This window comes from Gymnogyps californianus, chromosome 18 (assembly GCF_018139145.2).
Source record: "Gymnogyps californianus isolate 813 chromosome 18, ASM1813914v2, whole genome shotgun sequence".
Taxonomy (NCBI): domain Eukaryota; kingdom Metazoa; phylum Chordata; class Aves; order Accipitriformes; family Cathartidae; genus Gymnogyps; species Gymnogyps californianus.
In genome coordinates, this window is record NC_059488.1 from 10,596,814 (window position 1) to 10,619,393 (window position 22,580).

At 40.4% G+C, this 22,580-nt stretch overlaps 1 protein-coding gene across 2 annotated transcripts in view; it reads right to left on the reverse strand.

The window, feature by feature from the left end:
• Positions 1–6,059: 6,059 nt before the first annotated feature.
• Positions 6,060–22,580, reverse strand: part of TTLL11 (tubulin tyrosine ligase like 11) — a 52,159-nt gene continuing 35,638 nt past the window's right edge. Inside the window, exons 7-10 of one of the 2 annotated variants that reach the window (XM_050907724.1) lie at positions 13,544–13,801; positions 11,025–11,131; positions 7,135–7,466; positions 6,060–7,059 (exon numbers count right to left, since the gene is read on the reverse strand). In XM_050907724.1, the coding sequence (XP_050763681.1) occupies positions 7,177–7,466; positions 11,025–11,131; positions 13,544–13,801 (655 nt within the window). In that variant the 3' untranslated portion in view covers positions 6,060–7,059; positions 7,135–7,176. Of the gene's footprint in view, positions 7,467–11,024; positions 11,132–13,543; positions 13,802–22,580 lie in introns of both variants that reach the window. The other variant, XM_050907723.1, reaches the window with a different exon arrangement.

The window sequence follows — 22,580 nt, forward strand, 5'->3', positions numbered from 1 at the left end:
AGAAAAAAGCTCTAGCCAAAACCACAGCGAACCACAGCTAAGCATCTCAGCTGTGCTCGTCTATGTACCTGGCTAATGCCGGGGTATCCTGCATCTCTGCACGCTCACAGTCTGCTGCTGCTGGAAGCCTCTGCTGGTAAGTCGACTGACTCAGAAGAGAACAGTGCTTTCATTCCTCCTCCCAAAACTATGCACCAGAAGAAAAGGGGAATAAATATCTCTCCCACACAAAAGCAAGTTTGAAAGCAGAGACAGGTAACAAAACCAGTAATTGAGCAGCAGAACTGCTAGATGCAGACACAAAGACAAGTGGTGACAGCACTCACAGTTTTTTGGACAGGTTTCTAATTACTGAACACATTTGAGTGCTTGCTACAGAACCTGTGTGCGCTTGCAGGCAGAGGCGCATTAGCAGTCATGCCAGCCAGCGTCTCCAAAAGGAGGTGACAGCTATATAAACAGAGTCATTACCTAAGAAAAGCGAGTGCTCAGCTTGTGCTTGGAGCAGTGTGTTCTTGCTCGAGTGGGCAGCAAGGAGCACACTGCAGCATCCTTGGGAGGACCAGCCAGGTGCCTGCAGAGGGAGCGGCACCTCTGCTAAAGCTGCTGCAGCTTGGCCCTGCACAAAGTTGGGACGAGTTTACCACTGTGCAGAAAGCTATCTAGGATTTTACAATAGTTAAATCAGTAAGTGAACAGCACAACAGCAAAGCACGACGGAGCATCAGGCTAAGCAGCTGGGATGAGTGCCAGTCAATGGGCAGACATACACTTTCTGTCAGGGATGGGGAGGAGTCGAGTCCTTGCCCTGCAACGCAGCTGGGAGATACCATCTGGAACACTGCACAGTTAACAATCCCAGTCCATATAAAGGGACATCTCGATCCCACCAGATCCAAGACAGAAACACTAATACAAAGAGAGGATAAAGCTGATGCCCATGAGCCGAGCTGCACAGGACAGAGCACCTCTGGATTCTCCCAGCCTGGCCAGCTTATCTGCAGCTTGTTCCCGGCAGCAAACTGGAACATGCACTGGGAGAACAGGCTGGCGTGAGCTGCAGGTGAGCAAGGCAGAGGGCTGGGCACAAGGCTTGTTTCTGACAGCGAGCTGGCAAGACAGGCCACAAGGAAGCTGCTGCAGGGATGGCAGCGTGGGGCTGCAAATAAGCATGGCCACAAGTGCAGAGAAAGCAGCTATTCCTGAATGCTTTTACAAGGCAGCGCTCAATGCTATTGCTTTAATTGCTGACTTCGCTATTGAGAAATTTTTACAGTCATTTTGTAAGCAGAGATAATACAAAGGTACCCACGTACAAACTCTGTTTGTTTGCCACAGAAATTAGAACAGCCACAAAAACTTTGGACAGTGGCAGACGCTGGCAGATTCACTCACGTACCAAAACACTGCAGATAATGACATCAGGTAGTGCAAAGTCTGTGCTGACTTCCACCCCTGCTCTGCAGCCACACACAGCACAAGATCCCTGGGTACACAGCCTGCTACAGAGGAGGGGGAACAAGGCACTGCCAGAGCAGACGGGTGCAAAATGAGCTGAACTGCCACATTCCCTGGCCGGGGCCGGCCACAGAGCTGGGCTGCTGCGGGGAGCTCCCAGTTCTTCAGACAAAGCTTCGCTGCAAAGCAAACCTCCCCAAAACTGGCAACATCAATGAGAACCACAGAGTTCAATAATCTAACTTCTTGATAATATCAAAAAAACCCAGGATAGGGAGAGGGAAGGTGAGAGAGTTCAGTTCTCCCCTCCATCATGACAATAAGGGAGGGAAAAGGAGGAAGATAAAAGGGAAAAGCAGAGGTAAAAACGCAGAAGTTAAAAGCTGTGAGAACAAGAGTTTCAAGGAAAATAAAGGAAGTAAAGTTCTTTGATTAAAACACAGAGAGCAATGGGTGAGCGGCGGGGGAGGGGGAGAAAATCACTTTTCTAAAGATCTGTTTATGTTCCACTAAGGATCACTGGCTCTTTTCAGCTTGCTGTGATCCCGAGGGCCTCTGCAGCCCCCCTGCCTGCACTCCCACCCAGGTGCTGGGGGGAGCAACCAAGACCCAGGTTCTTCATCTCCACATCTACATCGAGTCTCAGCATAATCTGTCCAGGACTTGGTACTGATGTACTTGCTAACAATACTTATAAATAGCTACTGAATTTGGGTCCATTTAATAGTAACTGAATGATATTAGCAAAGCCAATGGTAAGCACAGCCCTGACTTCAAGCGCTCACAAGGAACTCTCAACGGAGAGGATCCACCCGCTCACGCCACTGCACTGTCCCCCCCACCTCACAGGGTGATACCGTACACAGCTCCCTGCTTTAGCAGGCTTTGATCAACCTCTGAGGATGACAGAGATCAGAGGTGGAAAAAAAGCACCATCCACAACAGATGTGCCAATTACTTCAACCTCCTCTCCCCGTTTCAAACTAACGAACTGTGCAGCAGCACCTCGGCACGCTCACCGAGCCGCTAACAGTGTAAAGCCTGGGCAGGCTCCGCAATCTGCTTCCTTCTCACTGGCAATAAACAACAGCAACTGTTACGAAAATTATCCACTTCACTCAGGACTCTACAATAAGGAACCTACCGCTGAAGGATGGTCCCCGCCGGTCCTCCCGTCCGGCCGGGCTGACCCTTTCCGTGCCATCCCCCACAGCCATTACTTCCCTGCAGCTGCCCCAGGCGGGAAATGGCCTCTCCACAAGATGGCGGCCGCCGCCGGGAAGGTTCTGGAAGCGCAGGGGCTCTGGCGGGCAGAGGGAGCTGGGCCCCACTCCCCCCGTGTCCGAGCCACGCAGGGATGGCCGTGGAGATTCCCGTGCACGGGGATGCTGCAGGAAGCCCATGGGGGCTCCATCTGCTAGGGCTGGACCTGACCAAGTAGTAATTTATCGCAGGTTTCTGCTCAGTGAAACTGAAAGGCAGCCCACACGCTGGAAACCACTGTGTCCACAGCAGTGGGACTGAGAGGAGAGGGGCTGTCAGGCTGGAGGGCCAGCACCCACCCAACAAAGCCACGGAGATTGATCCTGTAACACCACACAGAGAAAAGCTGGAATTGATGCATCAACTCAGTAAAGGCTGATGCATGGTTACACCTTGAAGAGACAACGCAGGATAGATTCACCTTCAAAATGAAGACACGCATCTTCCAGAAACGGCTGTACAGCAACATAGGAAGCTGAACTAATGGATTCAGCCAAACTGACCACATCAGTTTATTAGGCAAGCTGAGAAGCAAAACTGTGGAATTAGGAGGAAACACAGCAAAGCATGATGGAAAAGAAAACAAATTAGAGGGAACGGGGTAATATTTAGAAGCAGATTGTCACTGTCCATCAGACAGAGACCAGAATAAGGTCAGACACAGTGCTGGCTAGAAACAAAGAGCTGTGACGGTCACTATGAAAGTCACTCATGCCATAGTAAGCAAGCACAGAGTTGAGGCACCATCCAGGCAGGCCCCAGCTGGTAGCTGCTCCTCCTGTGGCAGCTCTTCCTACAACCTCAGTGTAGCCCTCGAGGGCTCCAGCAGTGTAGGAGCAATGCCCTCGTCAACCCCCAGAATCACCGCAGAGACTCCAGCCCCTTCCAACTCCAGCACCCAGAGCGCAAGGATAATGCACCTACCCTGTTCAGTGAACTGTGCGAGGCTCAGGCAGGAGGAAGGCTGGATCCCTCCTCATCACGAGGGTTTCCAAACTGCCATCACCCATCTCTGGGAAGGATGCTTTGACCTCCTGATGATAGGCTGAATGCAAGATTAATGCAACCAGAGGGGTAAAGCCAGTAAACAGGAGGCACCTGCACAGCACGGGGGTGGGAGCTCCAGCTGAGACGATGACTGCTGATGCAGGTGGGCTTGGGTCTCTCACCTGAGCATCAGTTGTGGAATTGCCTGAGCACCTCCCTTCCCAGCTGTGTTTTACAAGGAAGTATCTAGAAGTGCGTGGCAAGTGAAGCGATCTGCTCGGTGTACATTTAAGTGATCCCCAAACGTACAGCTGTAACAGGGTGAGTTGGGCATTTGGGCAGAGGGCAATGAAGTGTCAAGAGCCCGATCCAGATTAGGCAGAAGACAAGTTTCAGGTGACTTAGCCTGCAATAGCCTTATGCAGAGAAAGAACTCAAAATCTAACAAGGAGTCATTGCGTGTGGGCACATTTGGGCTAGATACAAGCCTGCAGGGAAGGGGGATGTCTGGATGGAAATTCTGGACTCACTTGCCTCAAATCTTCCTTAGATGTTGAAGTGTTTTATTCTGATTTATAGCCAGTGAGGAATACCAGACCCGGTGTGTCTGGTAACGAGAAAGACTTCACTGGTATGCAATGTTCGTATCATGTGTGTCATAAATGAAATAGTGAGTGCTGTGTTATTCTCTGAAAAGAATATATAGAAAAGTACTATTAAAAAACCAACACCTACTACCTTTCATGCATTGTTTCTTTTGCTAGAAAGGTACCTCAGGATTAACAGATCATCAGTGCATTAGCGTTCATGTTCTGAATAAAGTGTCTCTGGTCATTTTTTTGCATGTGCACAGACTGGTAACTTAAAGGCTATGTGAAATTGCTTTGGACGTTAAATAACATGCAGACGAAATTGCATTAGATGGCAGGGAAGAGAAATGTGACTTTGTCATTAAGTCTCTAAAGTGCACTCCTGTTTTATCCCGTCCTCCCCCCGAGAATAATATGGCATTCAATTTTCCAATTATATAAATACATGAACACTGGATTACTAGAGGCAGATAATTGAATATTTTGACTATGCTACAAGGGACCTTTCATGTTTGAAGTGGGAGATAAACAGGGCATACTGCATCAGCCTGTGTATACACAGGCTATAAAAATCTGAATTAAATCCAGAGAATATAAAGATCTCCAAAATAGAGAGAGATCTTACCAGTGTTCATTATATACAATAGTTAATTTATTCCACTGATATCAGGGTAACTTACACAATAGCAAAACCTGGATATTTTAGGCCATAGATTGTACTACTTGAAAGCTGTAAGGAAAGGCATTCGCAGTTGTAGCATTTCAAATCCGACTCTTCTATAACTCTGTCTTTACAGGACATCAATCACAAGATGAGAGAAACTGTAAGCTATTTTCTAGTAACACACTGCCAATCGCAAGACAAATGTCAGATGTCACAAAATGAGAAGTAACCATTTTTCAACTTGTGAATGTCTTCAAATATATTACAATGAAAGTGTGAAAAAAATGACCCTTTCAGCTTCATTTGTTCTGACAGATGCCAGACCTTGGAGTTTGGCATTTTATCTTCATACTGCAATAATCTTTATGAAACTTAAACAAGGCTGAGGGTAGTGGCATTAGTCTACAATTGTCCTCTTATGTACAATACATAAAATTTCAAACAGTCTAACTGTTGAACTAAAAAAGATCATCTACTACTACTTTTACTGGTGTTACAGAAAAAGACAAAGAGAAGAAGGGACGCCCACATCCAATATTAATTAACACATGCTAGGTATTAGTTTCTTGTGGGCTCAGCTTGACTTCTGCCTTGTATTGCCATGCTGCTGATTGCCACTTAAGAAAAATGCATGCTGCTTAAAACTAACATCAGGAAAGAAACTCTAAACTTTTCCTGAAGTAAAAACTCAATCAATACCGTGTGTGCATTTAGTCCATGACATTAAATGGGCGGACTCTCTCTGCACTGACAATGTGCTTCCAAGGTCACGTTTCTGATACACCAGCCATTGGAACATTTTGACATCGAGCTCAGGTAATTTTCTCCAATCCAAAGCTAAATGCCCAGACGCTGTGCCATCTTACAGCTTCGCGATTTTTGACAGTATGAAGAACACTACAACATAAGCAGACTCATTAACATTAAAGAATAGAACAAAGGAGGAAAAATCAAACTCGGATGTAGACATACATTATTGTAATAAAATATGAGACCAAAGAGAATTTGACTGAACAGCCCTGAAGTTCCAAGTTATTCCTGTCCTTTCAGCCAGTCTCATGTTCTGCTTAGCCCCCCCTCCCCCAAGAAGAGTGTGATTATGGAAGTCATGGTTCATTTCTTGAAAAATAAGACTACTCTGTACAACTCCAGTGGTATAGCCCAGCATTCTTGACAAAATATCCTGTTAAATAATATAGATCTAATTTGTACAGTTATACGTTATTTAAGGGGAAAAAATGAAGAATATGTGCAAAGACCAAAAAAAAAATCTGCTCTAGATGTTACTGCAGGTCCAAATAGGGTAACAAACACGCAAAAGGCAAAAAAAAAGCAAACCTAGAATACAATTAGTTTAGCCTAAAGTCAGTGACAGGATTGGTTTCACTGAAATTTAAATGAACTCTTAGGCCTTTACCCTTTAAAGCTTTTTGCAGAAGCGGTGCTTAGGACCTGAAGACAAAACCACCACTTGATTCACCAAATTTGACTTGATGAAGTAAATTTTTTCTGAGCTTATTGGTTCTGTGGAAGCAAAAGGATAAACATCTTTAGTTTTTCTTTAAAAAATTAACAGTACTTGTCATGGCAAAGACGTGTACAAAGAAGTAGAAGCCAAAATATGGTTTCAGTGTTTTAAGACTGACTTTAAAAAATAAGTACATAGACAATGACCAAATCTGTATTGATTCCAACATGTACAGTCCAAGCCACCGAAAGAAGAGGGTCAAAGCCTGAAGTCTGACCACAAACGTAATTCCAGGTTTCAGTTTTCCAAAGTCCACAACTGGTATTTGAGACTGCAGCTCCTTACTTCGTTTCCAAGATATGTCCAGTGCATACCAAGCAACATAATTCCTTTGATATGAGTGTGCCTCTCGATCAGTGCAACCAATCCCATGATGCTGGTTATCATCCCGCTGTACTTTGGTCCTTGTCTTCACACGTGTTTTTCTATACACTCGAGATGAAAGCACAGTTTGTCACATGAGGTGTACTGTAGGTCCAACAGAGAAGTAAATAAATAGCCATTGCCAGAATCGTTATTTGAGAATGGGAGCTTGCAGTAGACTTTTTGAAGAGCATAAATAAAAAAAGCTGAAATAAATAATTGTGACTATCAGATGAAGGAATTCAGGAGTCTGTCTCTCCTCCTGCAGTACACGTACGTACCTGGGGATTAATTCTCAGTTCTGTCCTGGTGAATTAGCACCGTTAATAGCGATGATTTCTGTAATCTGCAAATTTACTAGCTGTGACTGTGCGATTCAGGAGGGGTGTATGTGCAGCTGGTGTAAGGTGAAGTCCATCTGTCTGACAAGGAACTACTGCACTTTGGCGCTCCATGATCCCGCGGCCACAAACCAGGCGCTTTTCATCCTGGGCAGCCAGATGATACTCACAAAAATCGATCAGCAATGCCACTTGCTCGTGAAGTGGGAGGGACTTGTATTTTTTCTGAGCCAGACAGAAGAAAGCTTCGACAAAGGCTTGCAAACACATTCCTGCAAGGAAAAGGTGTTGATAGGAGATTCATAGCACAGTGTTCTCTAACAAACTACATTCTTTAAGCATAATACTCTCTCTTGTTTCTTTTGGCAGCAAGGCCAAATGTGTATGTGCTGGGTGTGGACACATACAATCATGTTAGTTAACATCTTTTAATTTAAACAGCAGCCATCTAGAATGCTCACTAAGACAAGAAATTGTCTGTCCTTCAAAGACCAAAAGACAAGGTTTTATTTGTATGTAACATACACGAGCTCATTTAGTGTTTCAGTACAGGGTAAGTCCAGGCTAGGTTACAGACGGGCGATACTCTCTATCACTGAGGCTATTGCTGGTTTTGCAGACATCAGCCTGCCCAGCAGCCTGGCATCCAGAGGCAAACTGGTACAGCAACAACCGATTTTAAGATGTTGTACAATTAAATTGATGTAATATCAGCCTTGATTTCTGCTGCCTCAAATATTAAATTGAAACCAAATCAGACACACTGTAACATATTGAGCTTCAAGGAAAACAATCCACCTGGAGAGAAAAACAAGTTTGTATTGGCACCTGAATTGGGTCATTTAAACCTTGTGTTTTTAGAAGTGGACCTAGAACAAAAGTTCAAATGTAGAACTACTGAAACAGTATGGCATTTCAGTCTGTAGCACTATAAAAATAACCCCATTACCAAGTATCACCTTATCACAGAAGTGAGTTTATTTGAAGTGTTACTTTCCTTCTGCAAAGACTTTACTAGGTATGAATCCTTAGCCTTCCTTTTGAAGGCGAAGAGGCCATTTTTTCAGCCATACCCAGTAACTCTACAATAGTAGTTTTGTTTCAACTGAATGAAAAACAGTTGAAGTGTGTACAAAGGGAAAGTGGTGCAGTGCCAAAAAATTTCTCTGCTATTATAAAACTCTCGGCTCTGCCCTTTCACAAACAAAAGTCCCCTGCAGAAGCCACACGCTGCAGTAGACTCTTCAGGTGTTGTGTGATCACATCGTACTAATAACACATTACCACAGCCAATGGAAAGAGCGGCTGCATATTAACACTAATTATTGTATTTAAAATCTTGAAGTAAAACCTACTTTAATTCTTAATTAAGAAGCCAGACTACAATTGGTTATGCAGAAAGCCAGCAACAAGGAACCGTTATAGCTGCTTTGTGCTTTAACTGGCTCTCCCAGTTTGAACATACACTTAAGATTATTTTAGGATGAGATACTGAGAGGTTTGGGTTTTTTAACTTAATGTTGGCTTATTGATGCTGCAGGAAAGGCACCTTTTCAAAATATTACAATCGCATTCTGAAGTATAATTTCTCTCAACTAAGGCTGCAGCTGGGGTTGCTTATGATCTTGGCTGTCAAATAGCTTGCAAAGGAATTGTTGAGTTATCTGAAAGCAGCAACTGCCAGCTCAGTAAATTATTTTATCAGTCACGGCGAGCTGCAGGCAGGGAAAGCACCTTTGGTAGGATACACACTTTCTCCCCCATAAGTGACACTCATGTGAAGCATTTAATGAAAAAAGCTAGAAGCAATAGTGACTGTATTGGTTATAGCTGGAAGTGGGCCAAACACAAAGCCAACAGAAATGGTTGGGTATGTTGTGTTGTAACACCTAGAAAACATCTGGTTCATTGAGACTATCAACAAATCTCTCAACTTCTGAAAGCCTGAAGATTCACTTGCATTTCTATTATTTTTGCTAGTGAAATTCTATCAGCTAACCACATAAATGACTTATACCCACGCTGAAATGCTAAATGCAAATACTCAAATTTTACATACCTGTGAAACTAAGGTGACCCTAACCTACCTAAAGTAGTACGGGAGTTCACGCATAATAAATCATATTATCTCCTCTGCACTATACCTTCATTTTCTCCCTTCTAATCTTATGTCTGGATTTATTCTTTCTATCAGCCATGTGAACAGTCTATTTTACTTATTCTCCTTTTGCCTTATCTTATCTGACTTCATATACACAGACTCTACAGGATATTACAGGATGCCTATGTTCAAGCAAGACAAAATAATACTTACCTATTTCATACAATTATAAGCTTCGTTAACATTTCTGAAGCACGTTCAAATATTCAAAGAAAGGTTATATACAAATAATTTTACTGCTGTCATACCTGACCACACTCTTACAAATTATTATGTGTATCACTGATTCTTCATGTTTATGTAGGAGGGAACTACAGATGTATTTTAGGGGGGGTGGGATAACAAACAGAAGTCAGTCTCAGCTTGGAGACTTTTGATTCTTCTGTTATTTTAGCGTTTAAAAAAATAGGTTCAGGAGTATATACATTGATGTTCAATGTTCAGCTTCTTATATAAAAATATATTTTGAACCAATTTCTGGGAAGATGCCAGCTTGCAGGTCTGTGACCAGCATGCTAGTTTATACCTGCAGCATCGAGGTGGATTTCTTTATCCTACACTGATTTAAATGGAACCTTGATGTCAAACAATCCTCCTTGATGGCCACAAGGAGCAGTGGCATAAAGCCTTCCAGAATACTCCAGCTGCTGTTTCCCTGCTATAAATGGCTCAATAAATGTCGTCAGAAACATTTTTTGTTGTTGTTGAGATGGGAATATTAGCGCAATTGAAATTATTCAACATTTTACAAAAGCTATGGAAAAGCTGCTAAATTTATGGACTCAATTTCATATGGAAATGTAATAGCAATTTTAGAAATTAAGTTATATATTAAATGTTGTATTTAGGCCATTAATATAACAAGAAAATAATCCCTGAACTTTGCTATTTGATAGATTACTGTCTCAGATCTAAAAATGTGACCAAGGCAGATGGGGAGGTAATTCACTACTGAAGGCTAGGTTGGCTGTTTGACCTAGCTCCTGTATGAACAAACAATTTACAGCAAGGGGTGCTTGTAGCAAAAAAACACTTAATAAGAGCCTATTTAACAGCTGAGCACTGTGCAAGTTTGTGCAGAAACCTATTGTCCTTCCCTCACCCATCACAAAGACAATGAAAATGAAAAAAGGGAGTGTACTGTTGAGTGGGGGGGGGACACTCTCTGGGAAAGGAAAAGTAATACAGGTAGTTTTGTTTGCCCCCAGAGTAACCTTTTGGGGAACACAAATCAAAAACAGAAGTTAAGCATATTTATTTCTAGCTCCTGCATAGCTTTTGGTTTGGTTGGGTTTTGCTAGACCATGTAAGCTACTCTAATATGGACGTACCTTCTCACTTTGTAACTAAATTGAAGGTTCCACTGGGAATGGTTTTAGATGCTTCTCTGCAAACAGCAACAAGTTTTACAAATGCAAAATTGCAAGCATAAAAAGGAGCTGGCGGAAGACTTCTTCCAATAAATAAATTGAAAACTAAGAGTGATCTATTCTGTAGATAAAGGGAAACTCCCACAGAACTAAACAGAAGAATCTGTTGTACATGTACATGCCTCAGATGCACATGCCTTGTTCCCATTTTTCTTATTGAATGTTTGAGGTGTGCTTGAGCTACCAAAATTGAAAAAAAAACCCAACTTCCATAGTCTGCAAACACCAAATAGTGTTACCTGATTCTTTGTGGTCGATTCCCATGCTGTTCCACCTTCTTGTGATATCAATATATAAGATATCTACAGAAGCCATTGAAAAATTGCTGTTACTTAGTTTGCAGTTTCTGTTAAAAACAGAGAAAATAAAGAAGAAATTCTGATTACGTCCAAACTTCCAAGTTAGGAAAAATTCTGCAAGGGCAACTGAGAGATCACTGGGAGAAAAGTTTACCCATGTCATATGTAGACACCCACTGTAACATGCTTGGTCTAATAAAACACATACAGCAGACAGCAAACAAACCAGTGTTCATTAAGTGTACGTATCTGAAATGGTACAGGCCCTGAACTTTTCACGTGCAGAACATCTCCTCTATGTACCTAGTCCTGCTGCCTGTTCAGGTCATGCAGGCACCGCCTCTGCCAGAAGTGGCCCTGGGCAGGAGGAGTGGCCCACTTCGAGGCATGCACCTAAATCCAATTTGCACGTGCAATCTCATGTCAATCTCTAGCCACAAAAAGGCAGCAGGTCAGATTACAGATTAACTAGTTTATTTTGGTTTTGCAACAAAGCAGAAAGAAAAAAAAAAAAGAAACCCCTGAATATTTCAGTTAAAAATATGACTTGACCGTTACACACAGCTTTCTCCCAGGCTATTGCTAGGACTCTTTCTGAGGCCGTAACAGAATGGAATTAATTAGTACATTGAGGAACCCAACACAAATCTGCACAGACTATCTACATGAGACAGAGTTTGCACAGAGAAATACTCTTTTATTTACTGACTGATCTTGTTTGAAAAGGGTTGGAGGAAAGCTTTCAGGCACAAAATTACTTCTTCATGCCTGAACACTGAACAGATTTACCCTGTGCGTTACTGAACACTGCATGGAAAACAGCAGCATCTCTGGATGCATCTCGGGCATTTGGTGATAAGCACATGTAGGAGGTCTGACACTTGTGTGGTCTGAGCCTGCAGTGTAGTGTTGATCAGTATATCGAGAATTAGCCATCTGTCCAGGATTTCCAGATGTCTGGCAGCCTGGCTGGAACTAGTGCACGTGCCAAAGAGCTGCCCAAAATTTCTAGCCAGAAAAGGAAAAAAAAACCCAAACCAAACCAAACCCGGATAATTCAAAAGAATCTTACTCTTTAGTAGCCCAAGCAGAGCTCCCTTAAAACAGAGAGTTAAGGTCTGGCATAGATAGTCCCCAAAAAAATCTTAGGCAGCATCCGAGCAAGGACTAGAGCCACATTCGGTGTTTCTCTTTTAGTTGTTTTTAAGAATGAAGAAATTATTGAAGGGGAACAGATTTTGATTAGCTAAAATTTGAGTGGATAGTCTCTGCAACCACTTGCCCCCCCCCGCCCCGAGTCACACTTGTGTACCATTTTATCCTTGAAAAGTGATACAGCACACATCTTAGAAACATGACCTTATTTCTGAAATGAGTAGTAACGACAGCATTTCAGAAAAGGGCAATATAGTTGGTATAGATCCTCTGGGAAAAAATAAACAAAATATTTTCGAATATTGAAAAGTTTAATTTAACATGCATTAGAAAACTGCAAACACTATTTCATTGAGATATAGCAATTTATTTTAATATTCTTAAAAGAAAATATTGGCATTTATTCTGTGTTCCTCTGACAAGTACCAAATTAAGGCTGGACTACACAATAGAAAATACAGAACTCGAAACAATCCTGTACTGGTCTGTGGATAGAGCAGATGCCTTCAGTCATTTTCTATATATCGTAATTTGTAAAAATCAAATTGTTTATATTCATTCCTGAATGCTAAATGCATCTGCATAGAAACAGGATCTGTATTTTAAGAGTACATCTGCGGCTGCTGCTTATTTCTTTTGTCACTGTCAATGAAAGACAGAAAATGAGGTATTTGTACCATGACTAGAACAGATATATCCATAACAAACAATGAAAAAAACCCGCACAAATAAAAAGTATGTGAAAAAATAAATTGAGTTCCTTGCCATTGCAAGTTGCAATTTCACAATGCAAATTCTTAGTGCACAGTGCATCAGCAACTGGCATTTGGAAATCCTTTCCTGTGGCCTGGGGCAGATGGCTGTGCCCCCACAGCCAACAGAATCAGATCAAGTGAGCCAATTTCGGTTGTCACTTTCTTGCAATGGTATTCCTATGATTTACTAGGAACATGACATGTTGACTAAGACTGCAAATAGTATCTCCCTAAGTATCACTGATCTGCTATAGAATAAAGACCCAGGTTCCTACTAGACACAGTTTCATAGGTCAGGCATTTTGGGAGCTTGGCATGGTAAAAATATATCTATTTTATAAAAAAAATACGCAATGGTTCAATGGAAAAGTTTCTTTAGAAGGCATTACTAAACCTACAAGCTAGAAGTGTACCACTGTTAGGGCCTGATTTTATTCAACAAAACTTAAGATAAGCATAGGGACAGCAGCGCTACCCCATAGGATCGGGAGTTTCCAAGTTCTCGACTCTGGTTTAAGCAATTCCTAAAGAAACCTTCACCTTACTAACCTTATAAATGTTCGGAAACCTGTTGGCCCCAACTTTGTTGTCCCTTTTACACCAAGAAATCGGATAAACAGTGCAGCCACTCTGTCCACAAGTCGCAGATAGTTAAACTGCTTCGCGTACTTGGGAAACACTTGCTTGAGACAAAGGGAGGGGAGGCCAGCCTCTGGACTTTTGGCGGTATCATATTCCGGTCTGTCTGCCGGTCCTGCATCCAACAGCTCTCCGTTTGCTTCTGACACATGCTCCAAAGTCTGACACCTGTAGCACATAAAATAATTGTATCTTATGTTAATCTTTACAATAATGAAAAATCAAGAACAAATACTAAGGTTCCCGAAAGCAGAAATCATGTTATAGAAGTATTTAAAAGGATAATGAGCAGACCATTCTCTGATGCCAAAAATAACGCCTATAAATACGATTGACAAAGAGATGCTGCACCACTACCAGGTTAATTGTGAGAGCTACCGTTAACTCGTAACTCCCCTTGAAATGCCTGGGAGCTGAGCACAATCATAACATTTTTCTGTAAGTGTTAAAATTTTTGTTTTATACTAAACTGCTCCTTTATCAAAATCGTGGGTTTACCACCCCAAGAAGGTAAGAGTGGGTGCCTGGTCACCGCAACACCGCACGGTCGCCCTGACCCTGCACGGTTCTTTTTATATGGACCTTTGGCTATTGTATCCTAGGAAGAGGTCAGCAATTTGGTGGTATTAAATTGCAACAAATTCTAGCTGTGTACCTTCTGGGCACTGCCCAAGCTGCAGAAACAGATGGAAAATATTACCAGTGTTCAGAAATTCAGGGGGATGGCTATCAATCCAGCTACAAAATTATAAAAATGAGTATTTTTTGAAAAGATGGGTGATTTTAGGACCTCAAAATTATGACAATTTAAGACATTACATTTTCCATATGACTCTTCAGCATTTTCTGAAAATCATATTCCCTTAAATTCATTTCATATCAAACATTCCAAAATTGAAACACTGACAACAAGTAGTTACTTCTGAAAATCTTGATCAAGGTATGCCTGCATGATTCCCTTACAATGGTTCAAAAATATTTTAAAAAAATTTCAAAAAAAATTCAAAAAATTATTTCAAAAAATAATTCAAAAATATTCAAGACATTTTAGTTTATTTTTAATAACAGCCTGGATGGACATCAGATTGCGTTGCTCCTTTCTGCATCCCTGATCGGCAACAATATTTTTCTTTTTTTCTAAGGTTTTTTTTTCCTTCCTTTCTTACTTTTCCTTGTCCTAACCAGTAATGCTCCTTAGATCCCTTAATAAAGCTGAGGTAACAAGTTCTCAACAAATCGGGCCCCACTGAGTTAATTTTTTCTAAAATGGCAGAAGAGTTTTTTTTTTTAATCCACATAGTTAAACATTAAAAGCCAAACATTTCAACCTTCCCCCTCCATAACACAGAAATTGTTTTTCTCAATGTAGATTCGTTGTGATGCTGTAGAATATCCATATTCCTTTCAAAATGTCTTTACAACCTCACAAAAGGTAACAGGCTAACTTCTTCCACACAGACAAGGAAACATCAGGTAGTAACTGCATGTTGGTGTTATCAGCATTGAACAAATATAGGTATGTAGAAAGAAGATGAGTTTCATGGAATTTCATGGAATATTTCATGGGAAATGCTTAGAGATTGTAATAATCTAATGACATTTAAACTTATTTTCCGATAATGATTAGAAGCTTTTACCTTCCCTGATAAGTAAGGTACAAAAAGTACAGTAAGATATATTTGCAAAGAAAAAATTCTAGCAATATATTCAGAAGCAATACGGTTCACATAAATGCATACTGGCACTACTCAGAAGACAATTTCTGGGCAATCCCATTATTTTTTCTTCAAATCCTCTGTGCATACTGTCAAAATATATTATTTCATCTTCATTGTTGTTGCCAAATTCCCTGAATAAAGCTGATCGAGATAATGATGTTCTGAAATAAATGCTACATGTTTATTCAGCATGACATATTTTTACTTTTTTCCTGCATTTGACATATCTAGATAAAATTAAAGATTGCTATCCTCATAAGTTCAGAAAGTCTGATAGCTGATGGTAATTATTTGGCACTCACTAAGCATATGCAGGTTTTCATTTTCTTTCCAGTCATTTTTCTAAGTACCTATCATCAAGAGTAAGTATAATTCACACTAGGTACTAAAAAAATTAGTGCTTTTACTACATTGATCTTTTGTGTTCCTAAGCAGATTTAGTGTCCTTCAGAAAGTTCTGTTCCAGCAGAGGATAACAATCAACATAGTTATTATTCACCCACAGTGCTGTAAAAGTTATTAAGTCAAATCTATAGTAAATTTGTACCTTCCGACTTCGACTGCAAAAGGCAGCAGATTTCCTTAGCCTTCATACAACCATCCTGTAGTCAGTCATCCACAACAAATATCCCCATGGGATTTGTAGACTCTCTAATTTCCCTGAAAGACATTAATCCATTGCCACACTGTGTCCCCTTTTAGTATAGAATACTTCAAATTATACTTTTAACTTCTAGTGAGAGGTATGTTGAAAATAAATGTATGGCAACTGTAAGACAAAGGGCTGTTACAGAAAAAAAAAGTAAGAATCGCAAAAAAAAAGTTTTAATTAATATGAAATAAATTGCGATCTCTAATTTCTAAAAGACAGCTTTGGGGCTAAGTTTTCAACCCTGCTTGAATCTGGGCTCTGAACTCATTCCCACCTCCAGATGTTACCTTCAAAAGGCAGCAGCTCACCATCCACTGCCGCACCTGCCCAAACCGTAACCACAGATGCGCCTGCTCAATGCAGAACTGAGGCTGGAAACTTCTCCCTGCACCAAACGCCAGCTCCAAGTTTATTTAGACAAACTTGGAACATTAGCAGACATTGCAACAGTTCTTTGTAAAAAGCACCCGTGTTCAGCCTCTTCTGGTGTTTAAGTACTCGTAACTGCCAAGCCATGGCTGCTTGGGTGGGACTGTCACACTGCGATTCACAGAGCATCTGTTCTTCTAACACGACTACTGTTACAAACTTCTAAAATAACGGTACTTCTTTTATATCCACACTTATATTCATCGATATTGCGCATATCTGTAAATGTGATCATTTTTTGAGATAAAAGACTCTAAAAAGTCTTTAAAAAAAAATAAAAATCTTAGGTAGTGCTTGGGTAATGTTCCTCTTCGCTGCAGATAGCAAAATAGAAAAATAATGTTATTTTTGTCTTTAGTTAAGTAAAGCTTAAAGTAATAAATTATTAGTTTTGTTCTTTCTCATGTAAGATTGGATGGTGGTTTCACTGCCATCAAGTACCCTCTGGCTGCCAAAAGAGCAAGAGTATGTACAACCAAGAAACAATAAGCATGCAGGCTTCTATTTTTAATCTGAAAAGGTCTGGTCATGAATTCAAAAATTCAAATCTTCAGCCAGTTGAACTAGACCTTGACCAAATGTGAAACTTTGTACTCAACAGGAGAGAAGGTTGTGTTTGTAACATAACTCTCGTTTTAATGACGCCTGGAAGCCCCAAACCCTTTCTCATTCTAAATTCAAGAGTGTTTTGGATTGTACGTTATTCATTCATCATTAATGTTTTCAGTTTAAAAAAAAAAAAATAAAGCTTTACTTTAAAAGACGCAAGCAGAGCTGAGGAAATTTCATTAGATTTCATTTTTTACAGAAAATGCTGAAGAGACTGTTAAAGGGATCAGCTTCAGAGAAATTAATTAGAGCCCCAGTGCTCTTTGGTGCCTGTGCTGCCCAGCCGCGGGAGGCAGGCTGGAGTGTTGCCATCCACTCTGCGTTACTGAGACAGAGGTTTGACTTGTGGAACAACGGCTCTCAGCATAACCTTCATCTGCAGATCTGTCCTTCCTTCACAAATCCATACCTCTTTCCTGCTGAAGTAACGGTCCCTGGAACTTCTGAGGAAGTACAGTAGTTTAAAAGAGGGTTTTTTTCAGCCTTTCATTTTTCAACCCCCATCCTCAAAAGAAATGTGAAATGGCCATGAAGAGAACACCCAAACCATAATCGTAAACAGATACTCTGGACACATTACTGCTGGGAGCCACAGAAGTAATCTGTCTCCCTGATTGAGGAGGAATGGACACAGTCAAATTATTAAATGGGACTATGTTTGGTTTGTATTAGGCTCATAGCAAATGGTGTTTGTAGAAAAAAAACTGTATTATGGTCAAAGAAAAAATATCGTTGAACGTAATAAAGCAGAGGCTCTGTCTTGGTTTTGGCTGGGATAGAGTTAATTTTCTTTCCAGTAGCTGGTATAGTGCTATGTTTTGAATTTAGTATGAGAATAATGTTGATAACACACTGATGTTTTAGTTGTAGCTAAGTAGCGTTTACACTAAGTCAAGGATTTTTCAGCTTCTCATGCCCAGCCAGCAAGAAGGCTGGAGGGGCACAAGAAGCTGGGAGGGGACACCACCAGGACAGCTGACGCCAACTGGCCAAAGGGATATTCCAGACCATATGACATCATGCCCAGTATATAAACTGGGGGGAGTTGGCCGGGAGGGGTGGATCGCTGCTTGGGAACTAACTGGGCATCGGTCGGCGAGTGGTGAGCAATTGCATTGTGCATCACTTGCTTTGTATATTCTAATTCTTGTAGTAGTATTATCATTATTTTTTTCTTTCTTTTTGTCCTATTAAACTGTCGTATCTCTAACCCACGAGTTTTACTTTTTTTTTTTCCGATTCTCTCCCCCATCCCACTGGGTGGGGGGAGTGAGCGAGCAGCTGCGTGGTGCTTAGTTGCTGGCTGGGGTTAAACCACGACAGGCTCTAAACTACCACCTAGAATCTCCTTCTTCCCCACCTTTCTATGGAGAAAAGCCTACAGCTGCCTTTGAGGTCATGGATAAAACCTCAAAACCAGCTTCCCATTTCAAGCTTTTACTGAAATAGCTCTTAAAACCATATTTCTTATTAGAAAAGTATTTTTAAAATAAAACCAGCTTTTTTTGTATGCTGCTGCATGTCTCATTCCTTTCCACTTATACATTGGGAAAGTCTATAAAATATTTAAATCAGAACAAGAAAACTTAATTCTAATCTTTATTGCCAAATCTTGTACTTCCATTAAGTAAAAAAAGAGAATATCTTCTTAATTTGCTTTTACAGGTTATTGCTTTTATAAAGTTTAATGATTGGTTTTCATTCTTTAGCTTCCACCCCCCCCCAAGATTTCCTTAAGTTTCCTTTTCTAATGCACTAGAGCTTAATCAATTTGATCATATAATTTGGATTAAAGTGAAAGTTATATTTTGCACTTTTAATAAAACTAAGACTTTCCGAAACAAACCTGCACAAGAGCTTGTCCATATCTGCAAAACTGAATTGATATATAGACTTGTCTATTCTGCACGCTCACCTTAACTGCAAGCATTTACACTGACTATATTCAGAGTATAAGTCTCCACTGCTGCCACAGACACTACTTCAATAAAAGTTTATTTTCTGTAGATCTGTTCAACACACTTGTATGCGCCCAATCTCATTGTGGTCTCAACATGACTAATTAAGAAAAACTGCCTAGCTAGGCATATTACAGCCAGACTCGGTATCTGTAAAAACAGAATTTTACTGTGATCTGCACATTTTTGCAAGGAAACAGCACACAACACATTTTTTGCCCTAGTGCTAGGTAAATTACACTCGCTTGCAATGCACCATTACATTTTCTTCTGTGTTTCACTGCCATCTGCCATTGCCACACCATAAGGGTGAGCTGGATGACATAACTCCCCAAGGGTCATACAATCAAAGACCGGTCTAAGCATTGGCAGTACAGCTACAAAAAGCAGAAATACAGCTCCAAGTCCAGCAACAATGAAAATGTAAGGGGGATTTTCACCTCCATTGCTACCATTAATTTATCAGTCAATTGGAAAATACAGAAGTACACCTTTTTGTACTGTTACCTGTCAAAGTGTCACTAAAAGCTCCTATGCATATTTACCATCCAGTTCTTTCTTACTCCAGAAAGTGACTTCCAAGAAACATCTTATATGCTGTCTCATTCAGGACTTCACCTTGGGAGTTCGGGTACAACACACAGGGTTCTCATGCTTGGCCCTAGTCTCCCTGAAAACCTTGCAAAATGTCTGTGGACAAGCGCTGCAGTGGAGTTGTGGGGAAGGGATCAGAAACTCCAAAGTGCTGAAACAAATCTCCAGAAAGAGAATCTCACACAGGTACCCTCCATTAGCTCCTTTCTCATGGGATTTCCTACAGGCAAGGGGAGGAGAAGAAAGCTGAGCCCCACACTTTAAAGCTGCTCCTTTAGAATTAATTGTTTTGACTGACACAGCTGAGTCAGGCTAAATGAATGAAAGGTCAAATATAAGGTAATGCTTCTGTTGCCATACAGAATAAAAGCAAAGCTTAATTTACATACTAATGTCTGACCTCAATACATTAATTTCTCTAATTCTGCAGCTCATGACAGATCTCTCTTTAGAAATGATCAACTGCGGAGAAAATATTAACTGCATCTTTAAGAAAGAATTTCAATTTTAATAAAGCTTACGGAAACGACATCTAAGACTACTTATCTTTTATACATGATTACTAATTTATTAATGTTTCCTCCATCTATGTTTTATCCTTTTAATTCTGACTGGCCTTAATCTTTATGCAAATACAAGTTGCTAAGGGACAAACAAATTTGCAACTACTAATTAAAGGCTTCAAAATTCGCAGCATTTTGTATACTTGTATATAAAATTTAGCTGTCAAGTTCAGAGTAAAACTGGGTAAGAATTGCAATATTAATATTTCTAAGAATGCTGACTCAATATATTTAACATTTAGGGCATTGCTAGAAGTATAAATTAAGCAATTTTGGTATCAGCTGACAACTGCTTACCTAATAAAAGAAAATACTATGTTCTGGATTCTGAAGCTATAATTATTCCCTCAGCTGAGCCTCTATTCTCAAAGCAAGGACTATGTTAACATAGTTAAAAGCAGAGAATATTTTGCGTGACAAATCTATCTATCCACCCATTTATCACCACAGTATACGGACCTCCCAAGAAACAGATACGTGTTTGTTACTGGAGTGTGTAGGTATGAAATATGTTTGTGTGCTCATTCACAGAAATAAATTGTTTCGGAAACAGTGAGTCAAAGCCAGAGCCGTGTCTTTGCATTATCAACCATTCATGAATTTTCTTTTATGAACTAATCCCATTACTTTTATTAACACACAGAGACTTCCAGCACTCACAGTACGTGATAACAAGAAGTTTCATAGTTTGACTGCATGTTGTGTGAATAATCAGCATCTTTTGTTTTGTACTGGCCACTTGTGAGTTTCATTTGAAGAAACTGAATATTCATCTCCTCTTCACCCTCTGGCAAAGTAAAAAACGTCAATAGCACTAGCATTTCCTCCTTTCGAAATAATAATAAAATTGCACAAAGATAAAAGTATTAAAAAAATATTAAACCCCACAGAGTAAGAGATTTCTGAAGTTATGTTAGAAACATTATTGCTCTTACACATAGTTTATTCAACACTTTGAGAACGCTTTGAGGCAGTCAAATCAACCATAGTAAAAAGTCCATATTTCAAAGAGCAGAATCAATCACATTAAAAATCAGGATTGATAATCACCATGTTGTTGGCAGACAACTAACTTCACATCATACAAAATACATTTTGAAAGTGCAGCAGCTGTCCTGTCTCCTGCAAGCAGAAAGTGCTGAAAGCAGTTAGAATTTCCATCTCTCTCTAAGAAAAAAAGAATCCATATCACAGTTAGAGAAATAAAGCAGTTAAATCACCTCACTTAGATTTTAACCTTGTCGTTAGCATGACCATGTCTAACTTTGCCTGCACCTTCAAGGCCTAACATTTCATTCACTGTGGAAAGGTGAAAGAAATGGAGCACACTAAGTTTGTTTGTGAGAGTTGGCAAACACATTTTAGGTGAATCCAAGGATAAATTAAAAATGTACTCCACAGCCTTGCCATTTGCTTAACAAAAACAAAATAATTTATCAGATTCTTGAAAAAGTTAAATCAAAGCCCCTGCAGTCTGTCATCAACAATCACAGCAGCTCTCACGCACAGCATCTGCTAGTTGCAGGCTTTCCATTTTCTGTCCCATGAGTGTTATTTGTTTACCACGTATCACACTCTAAGCTCCACAGACATCAGTCCTCTTTCTGAGAAGGATGGTTCGCTGCCTTTTCAGACTGGGTGGATTTATTATAAAAATAAACACTTCTCATTAAAGATTAAATAGCTTTTGAAAGAAAACAGAAGACACTGAAAGTTTGCCGCCTTAACACATTGTTAATGAGTGTTTCCAAGATGTAGAAACTTAGTGTGGATCCTGACTTGCTCCACACCAAGGACACAAAGCGATGGATGAGAATTATTACTGACATTTTCATATCATATGCAGAGAAGACTAGAGCCTCCACTTCAAACTCGAAACCTAAGACAAGCTAATGTGCTGTCCTACACATTTTGTCTAGGAAGAAATGTAGTTTGTATTAGGAAATATGTCCAATAGCCACACAAGCAATGATACCCTTACTGCAGTTATCAACAAGTATTATTCACGGATTAACACTTCCCTTTCAAAGGAGTTGTACAGAGCCTTTCCTGTCTGAATCGTGCATCAATCAGAGGAATTTCTGAAACAGGAGACGGTGCAGAGGCACACTGTGCTCTACTTTCCACTTTTAGCCTACACAAATATGGTCATTTCTGTTCACTCCTAGATCATACCATTCAAGGTGCTGTTGTCTACTTTTATATGGAGCATGCTACAGAAATAATAGCTTCCAATGTTCCATAATATAAATAAACTTTCAGATTCCATTAAAAAAATAAAAAAAAAAAAATCACAATATGGGCAACAGCTAACAGTGTTGCAGCCATCCATAAAATACCAGAGCATAGGGAACAAGAGAGATTTACATCCTTCCCTTGACAACACAGCCATGGAAGGGTTTCAGAAGATGACCCAGCCAGAGA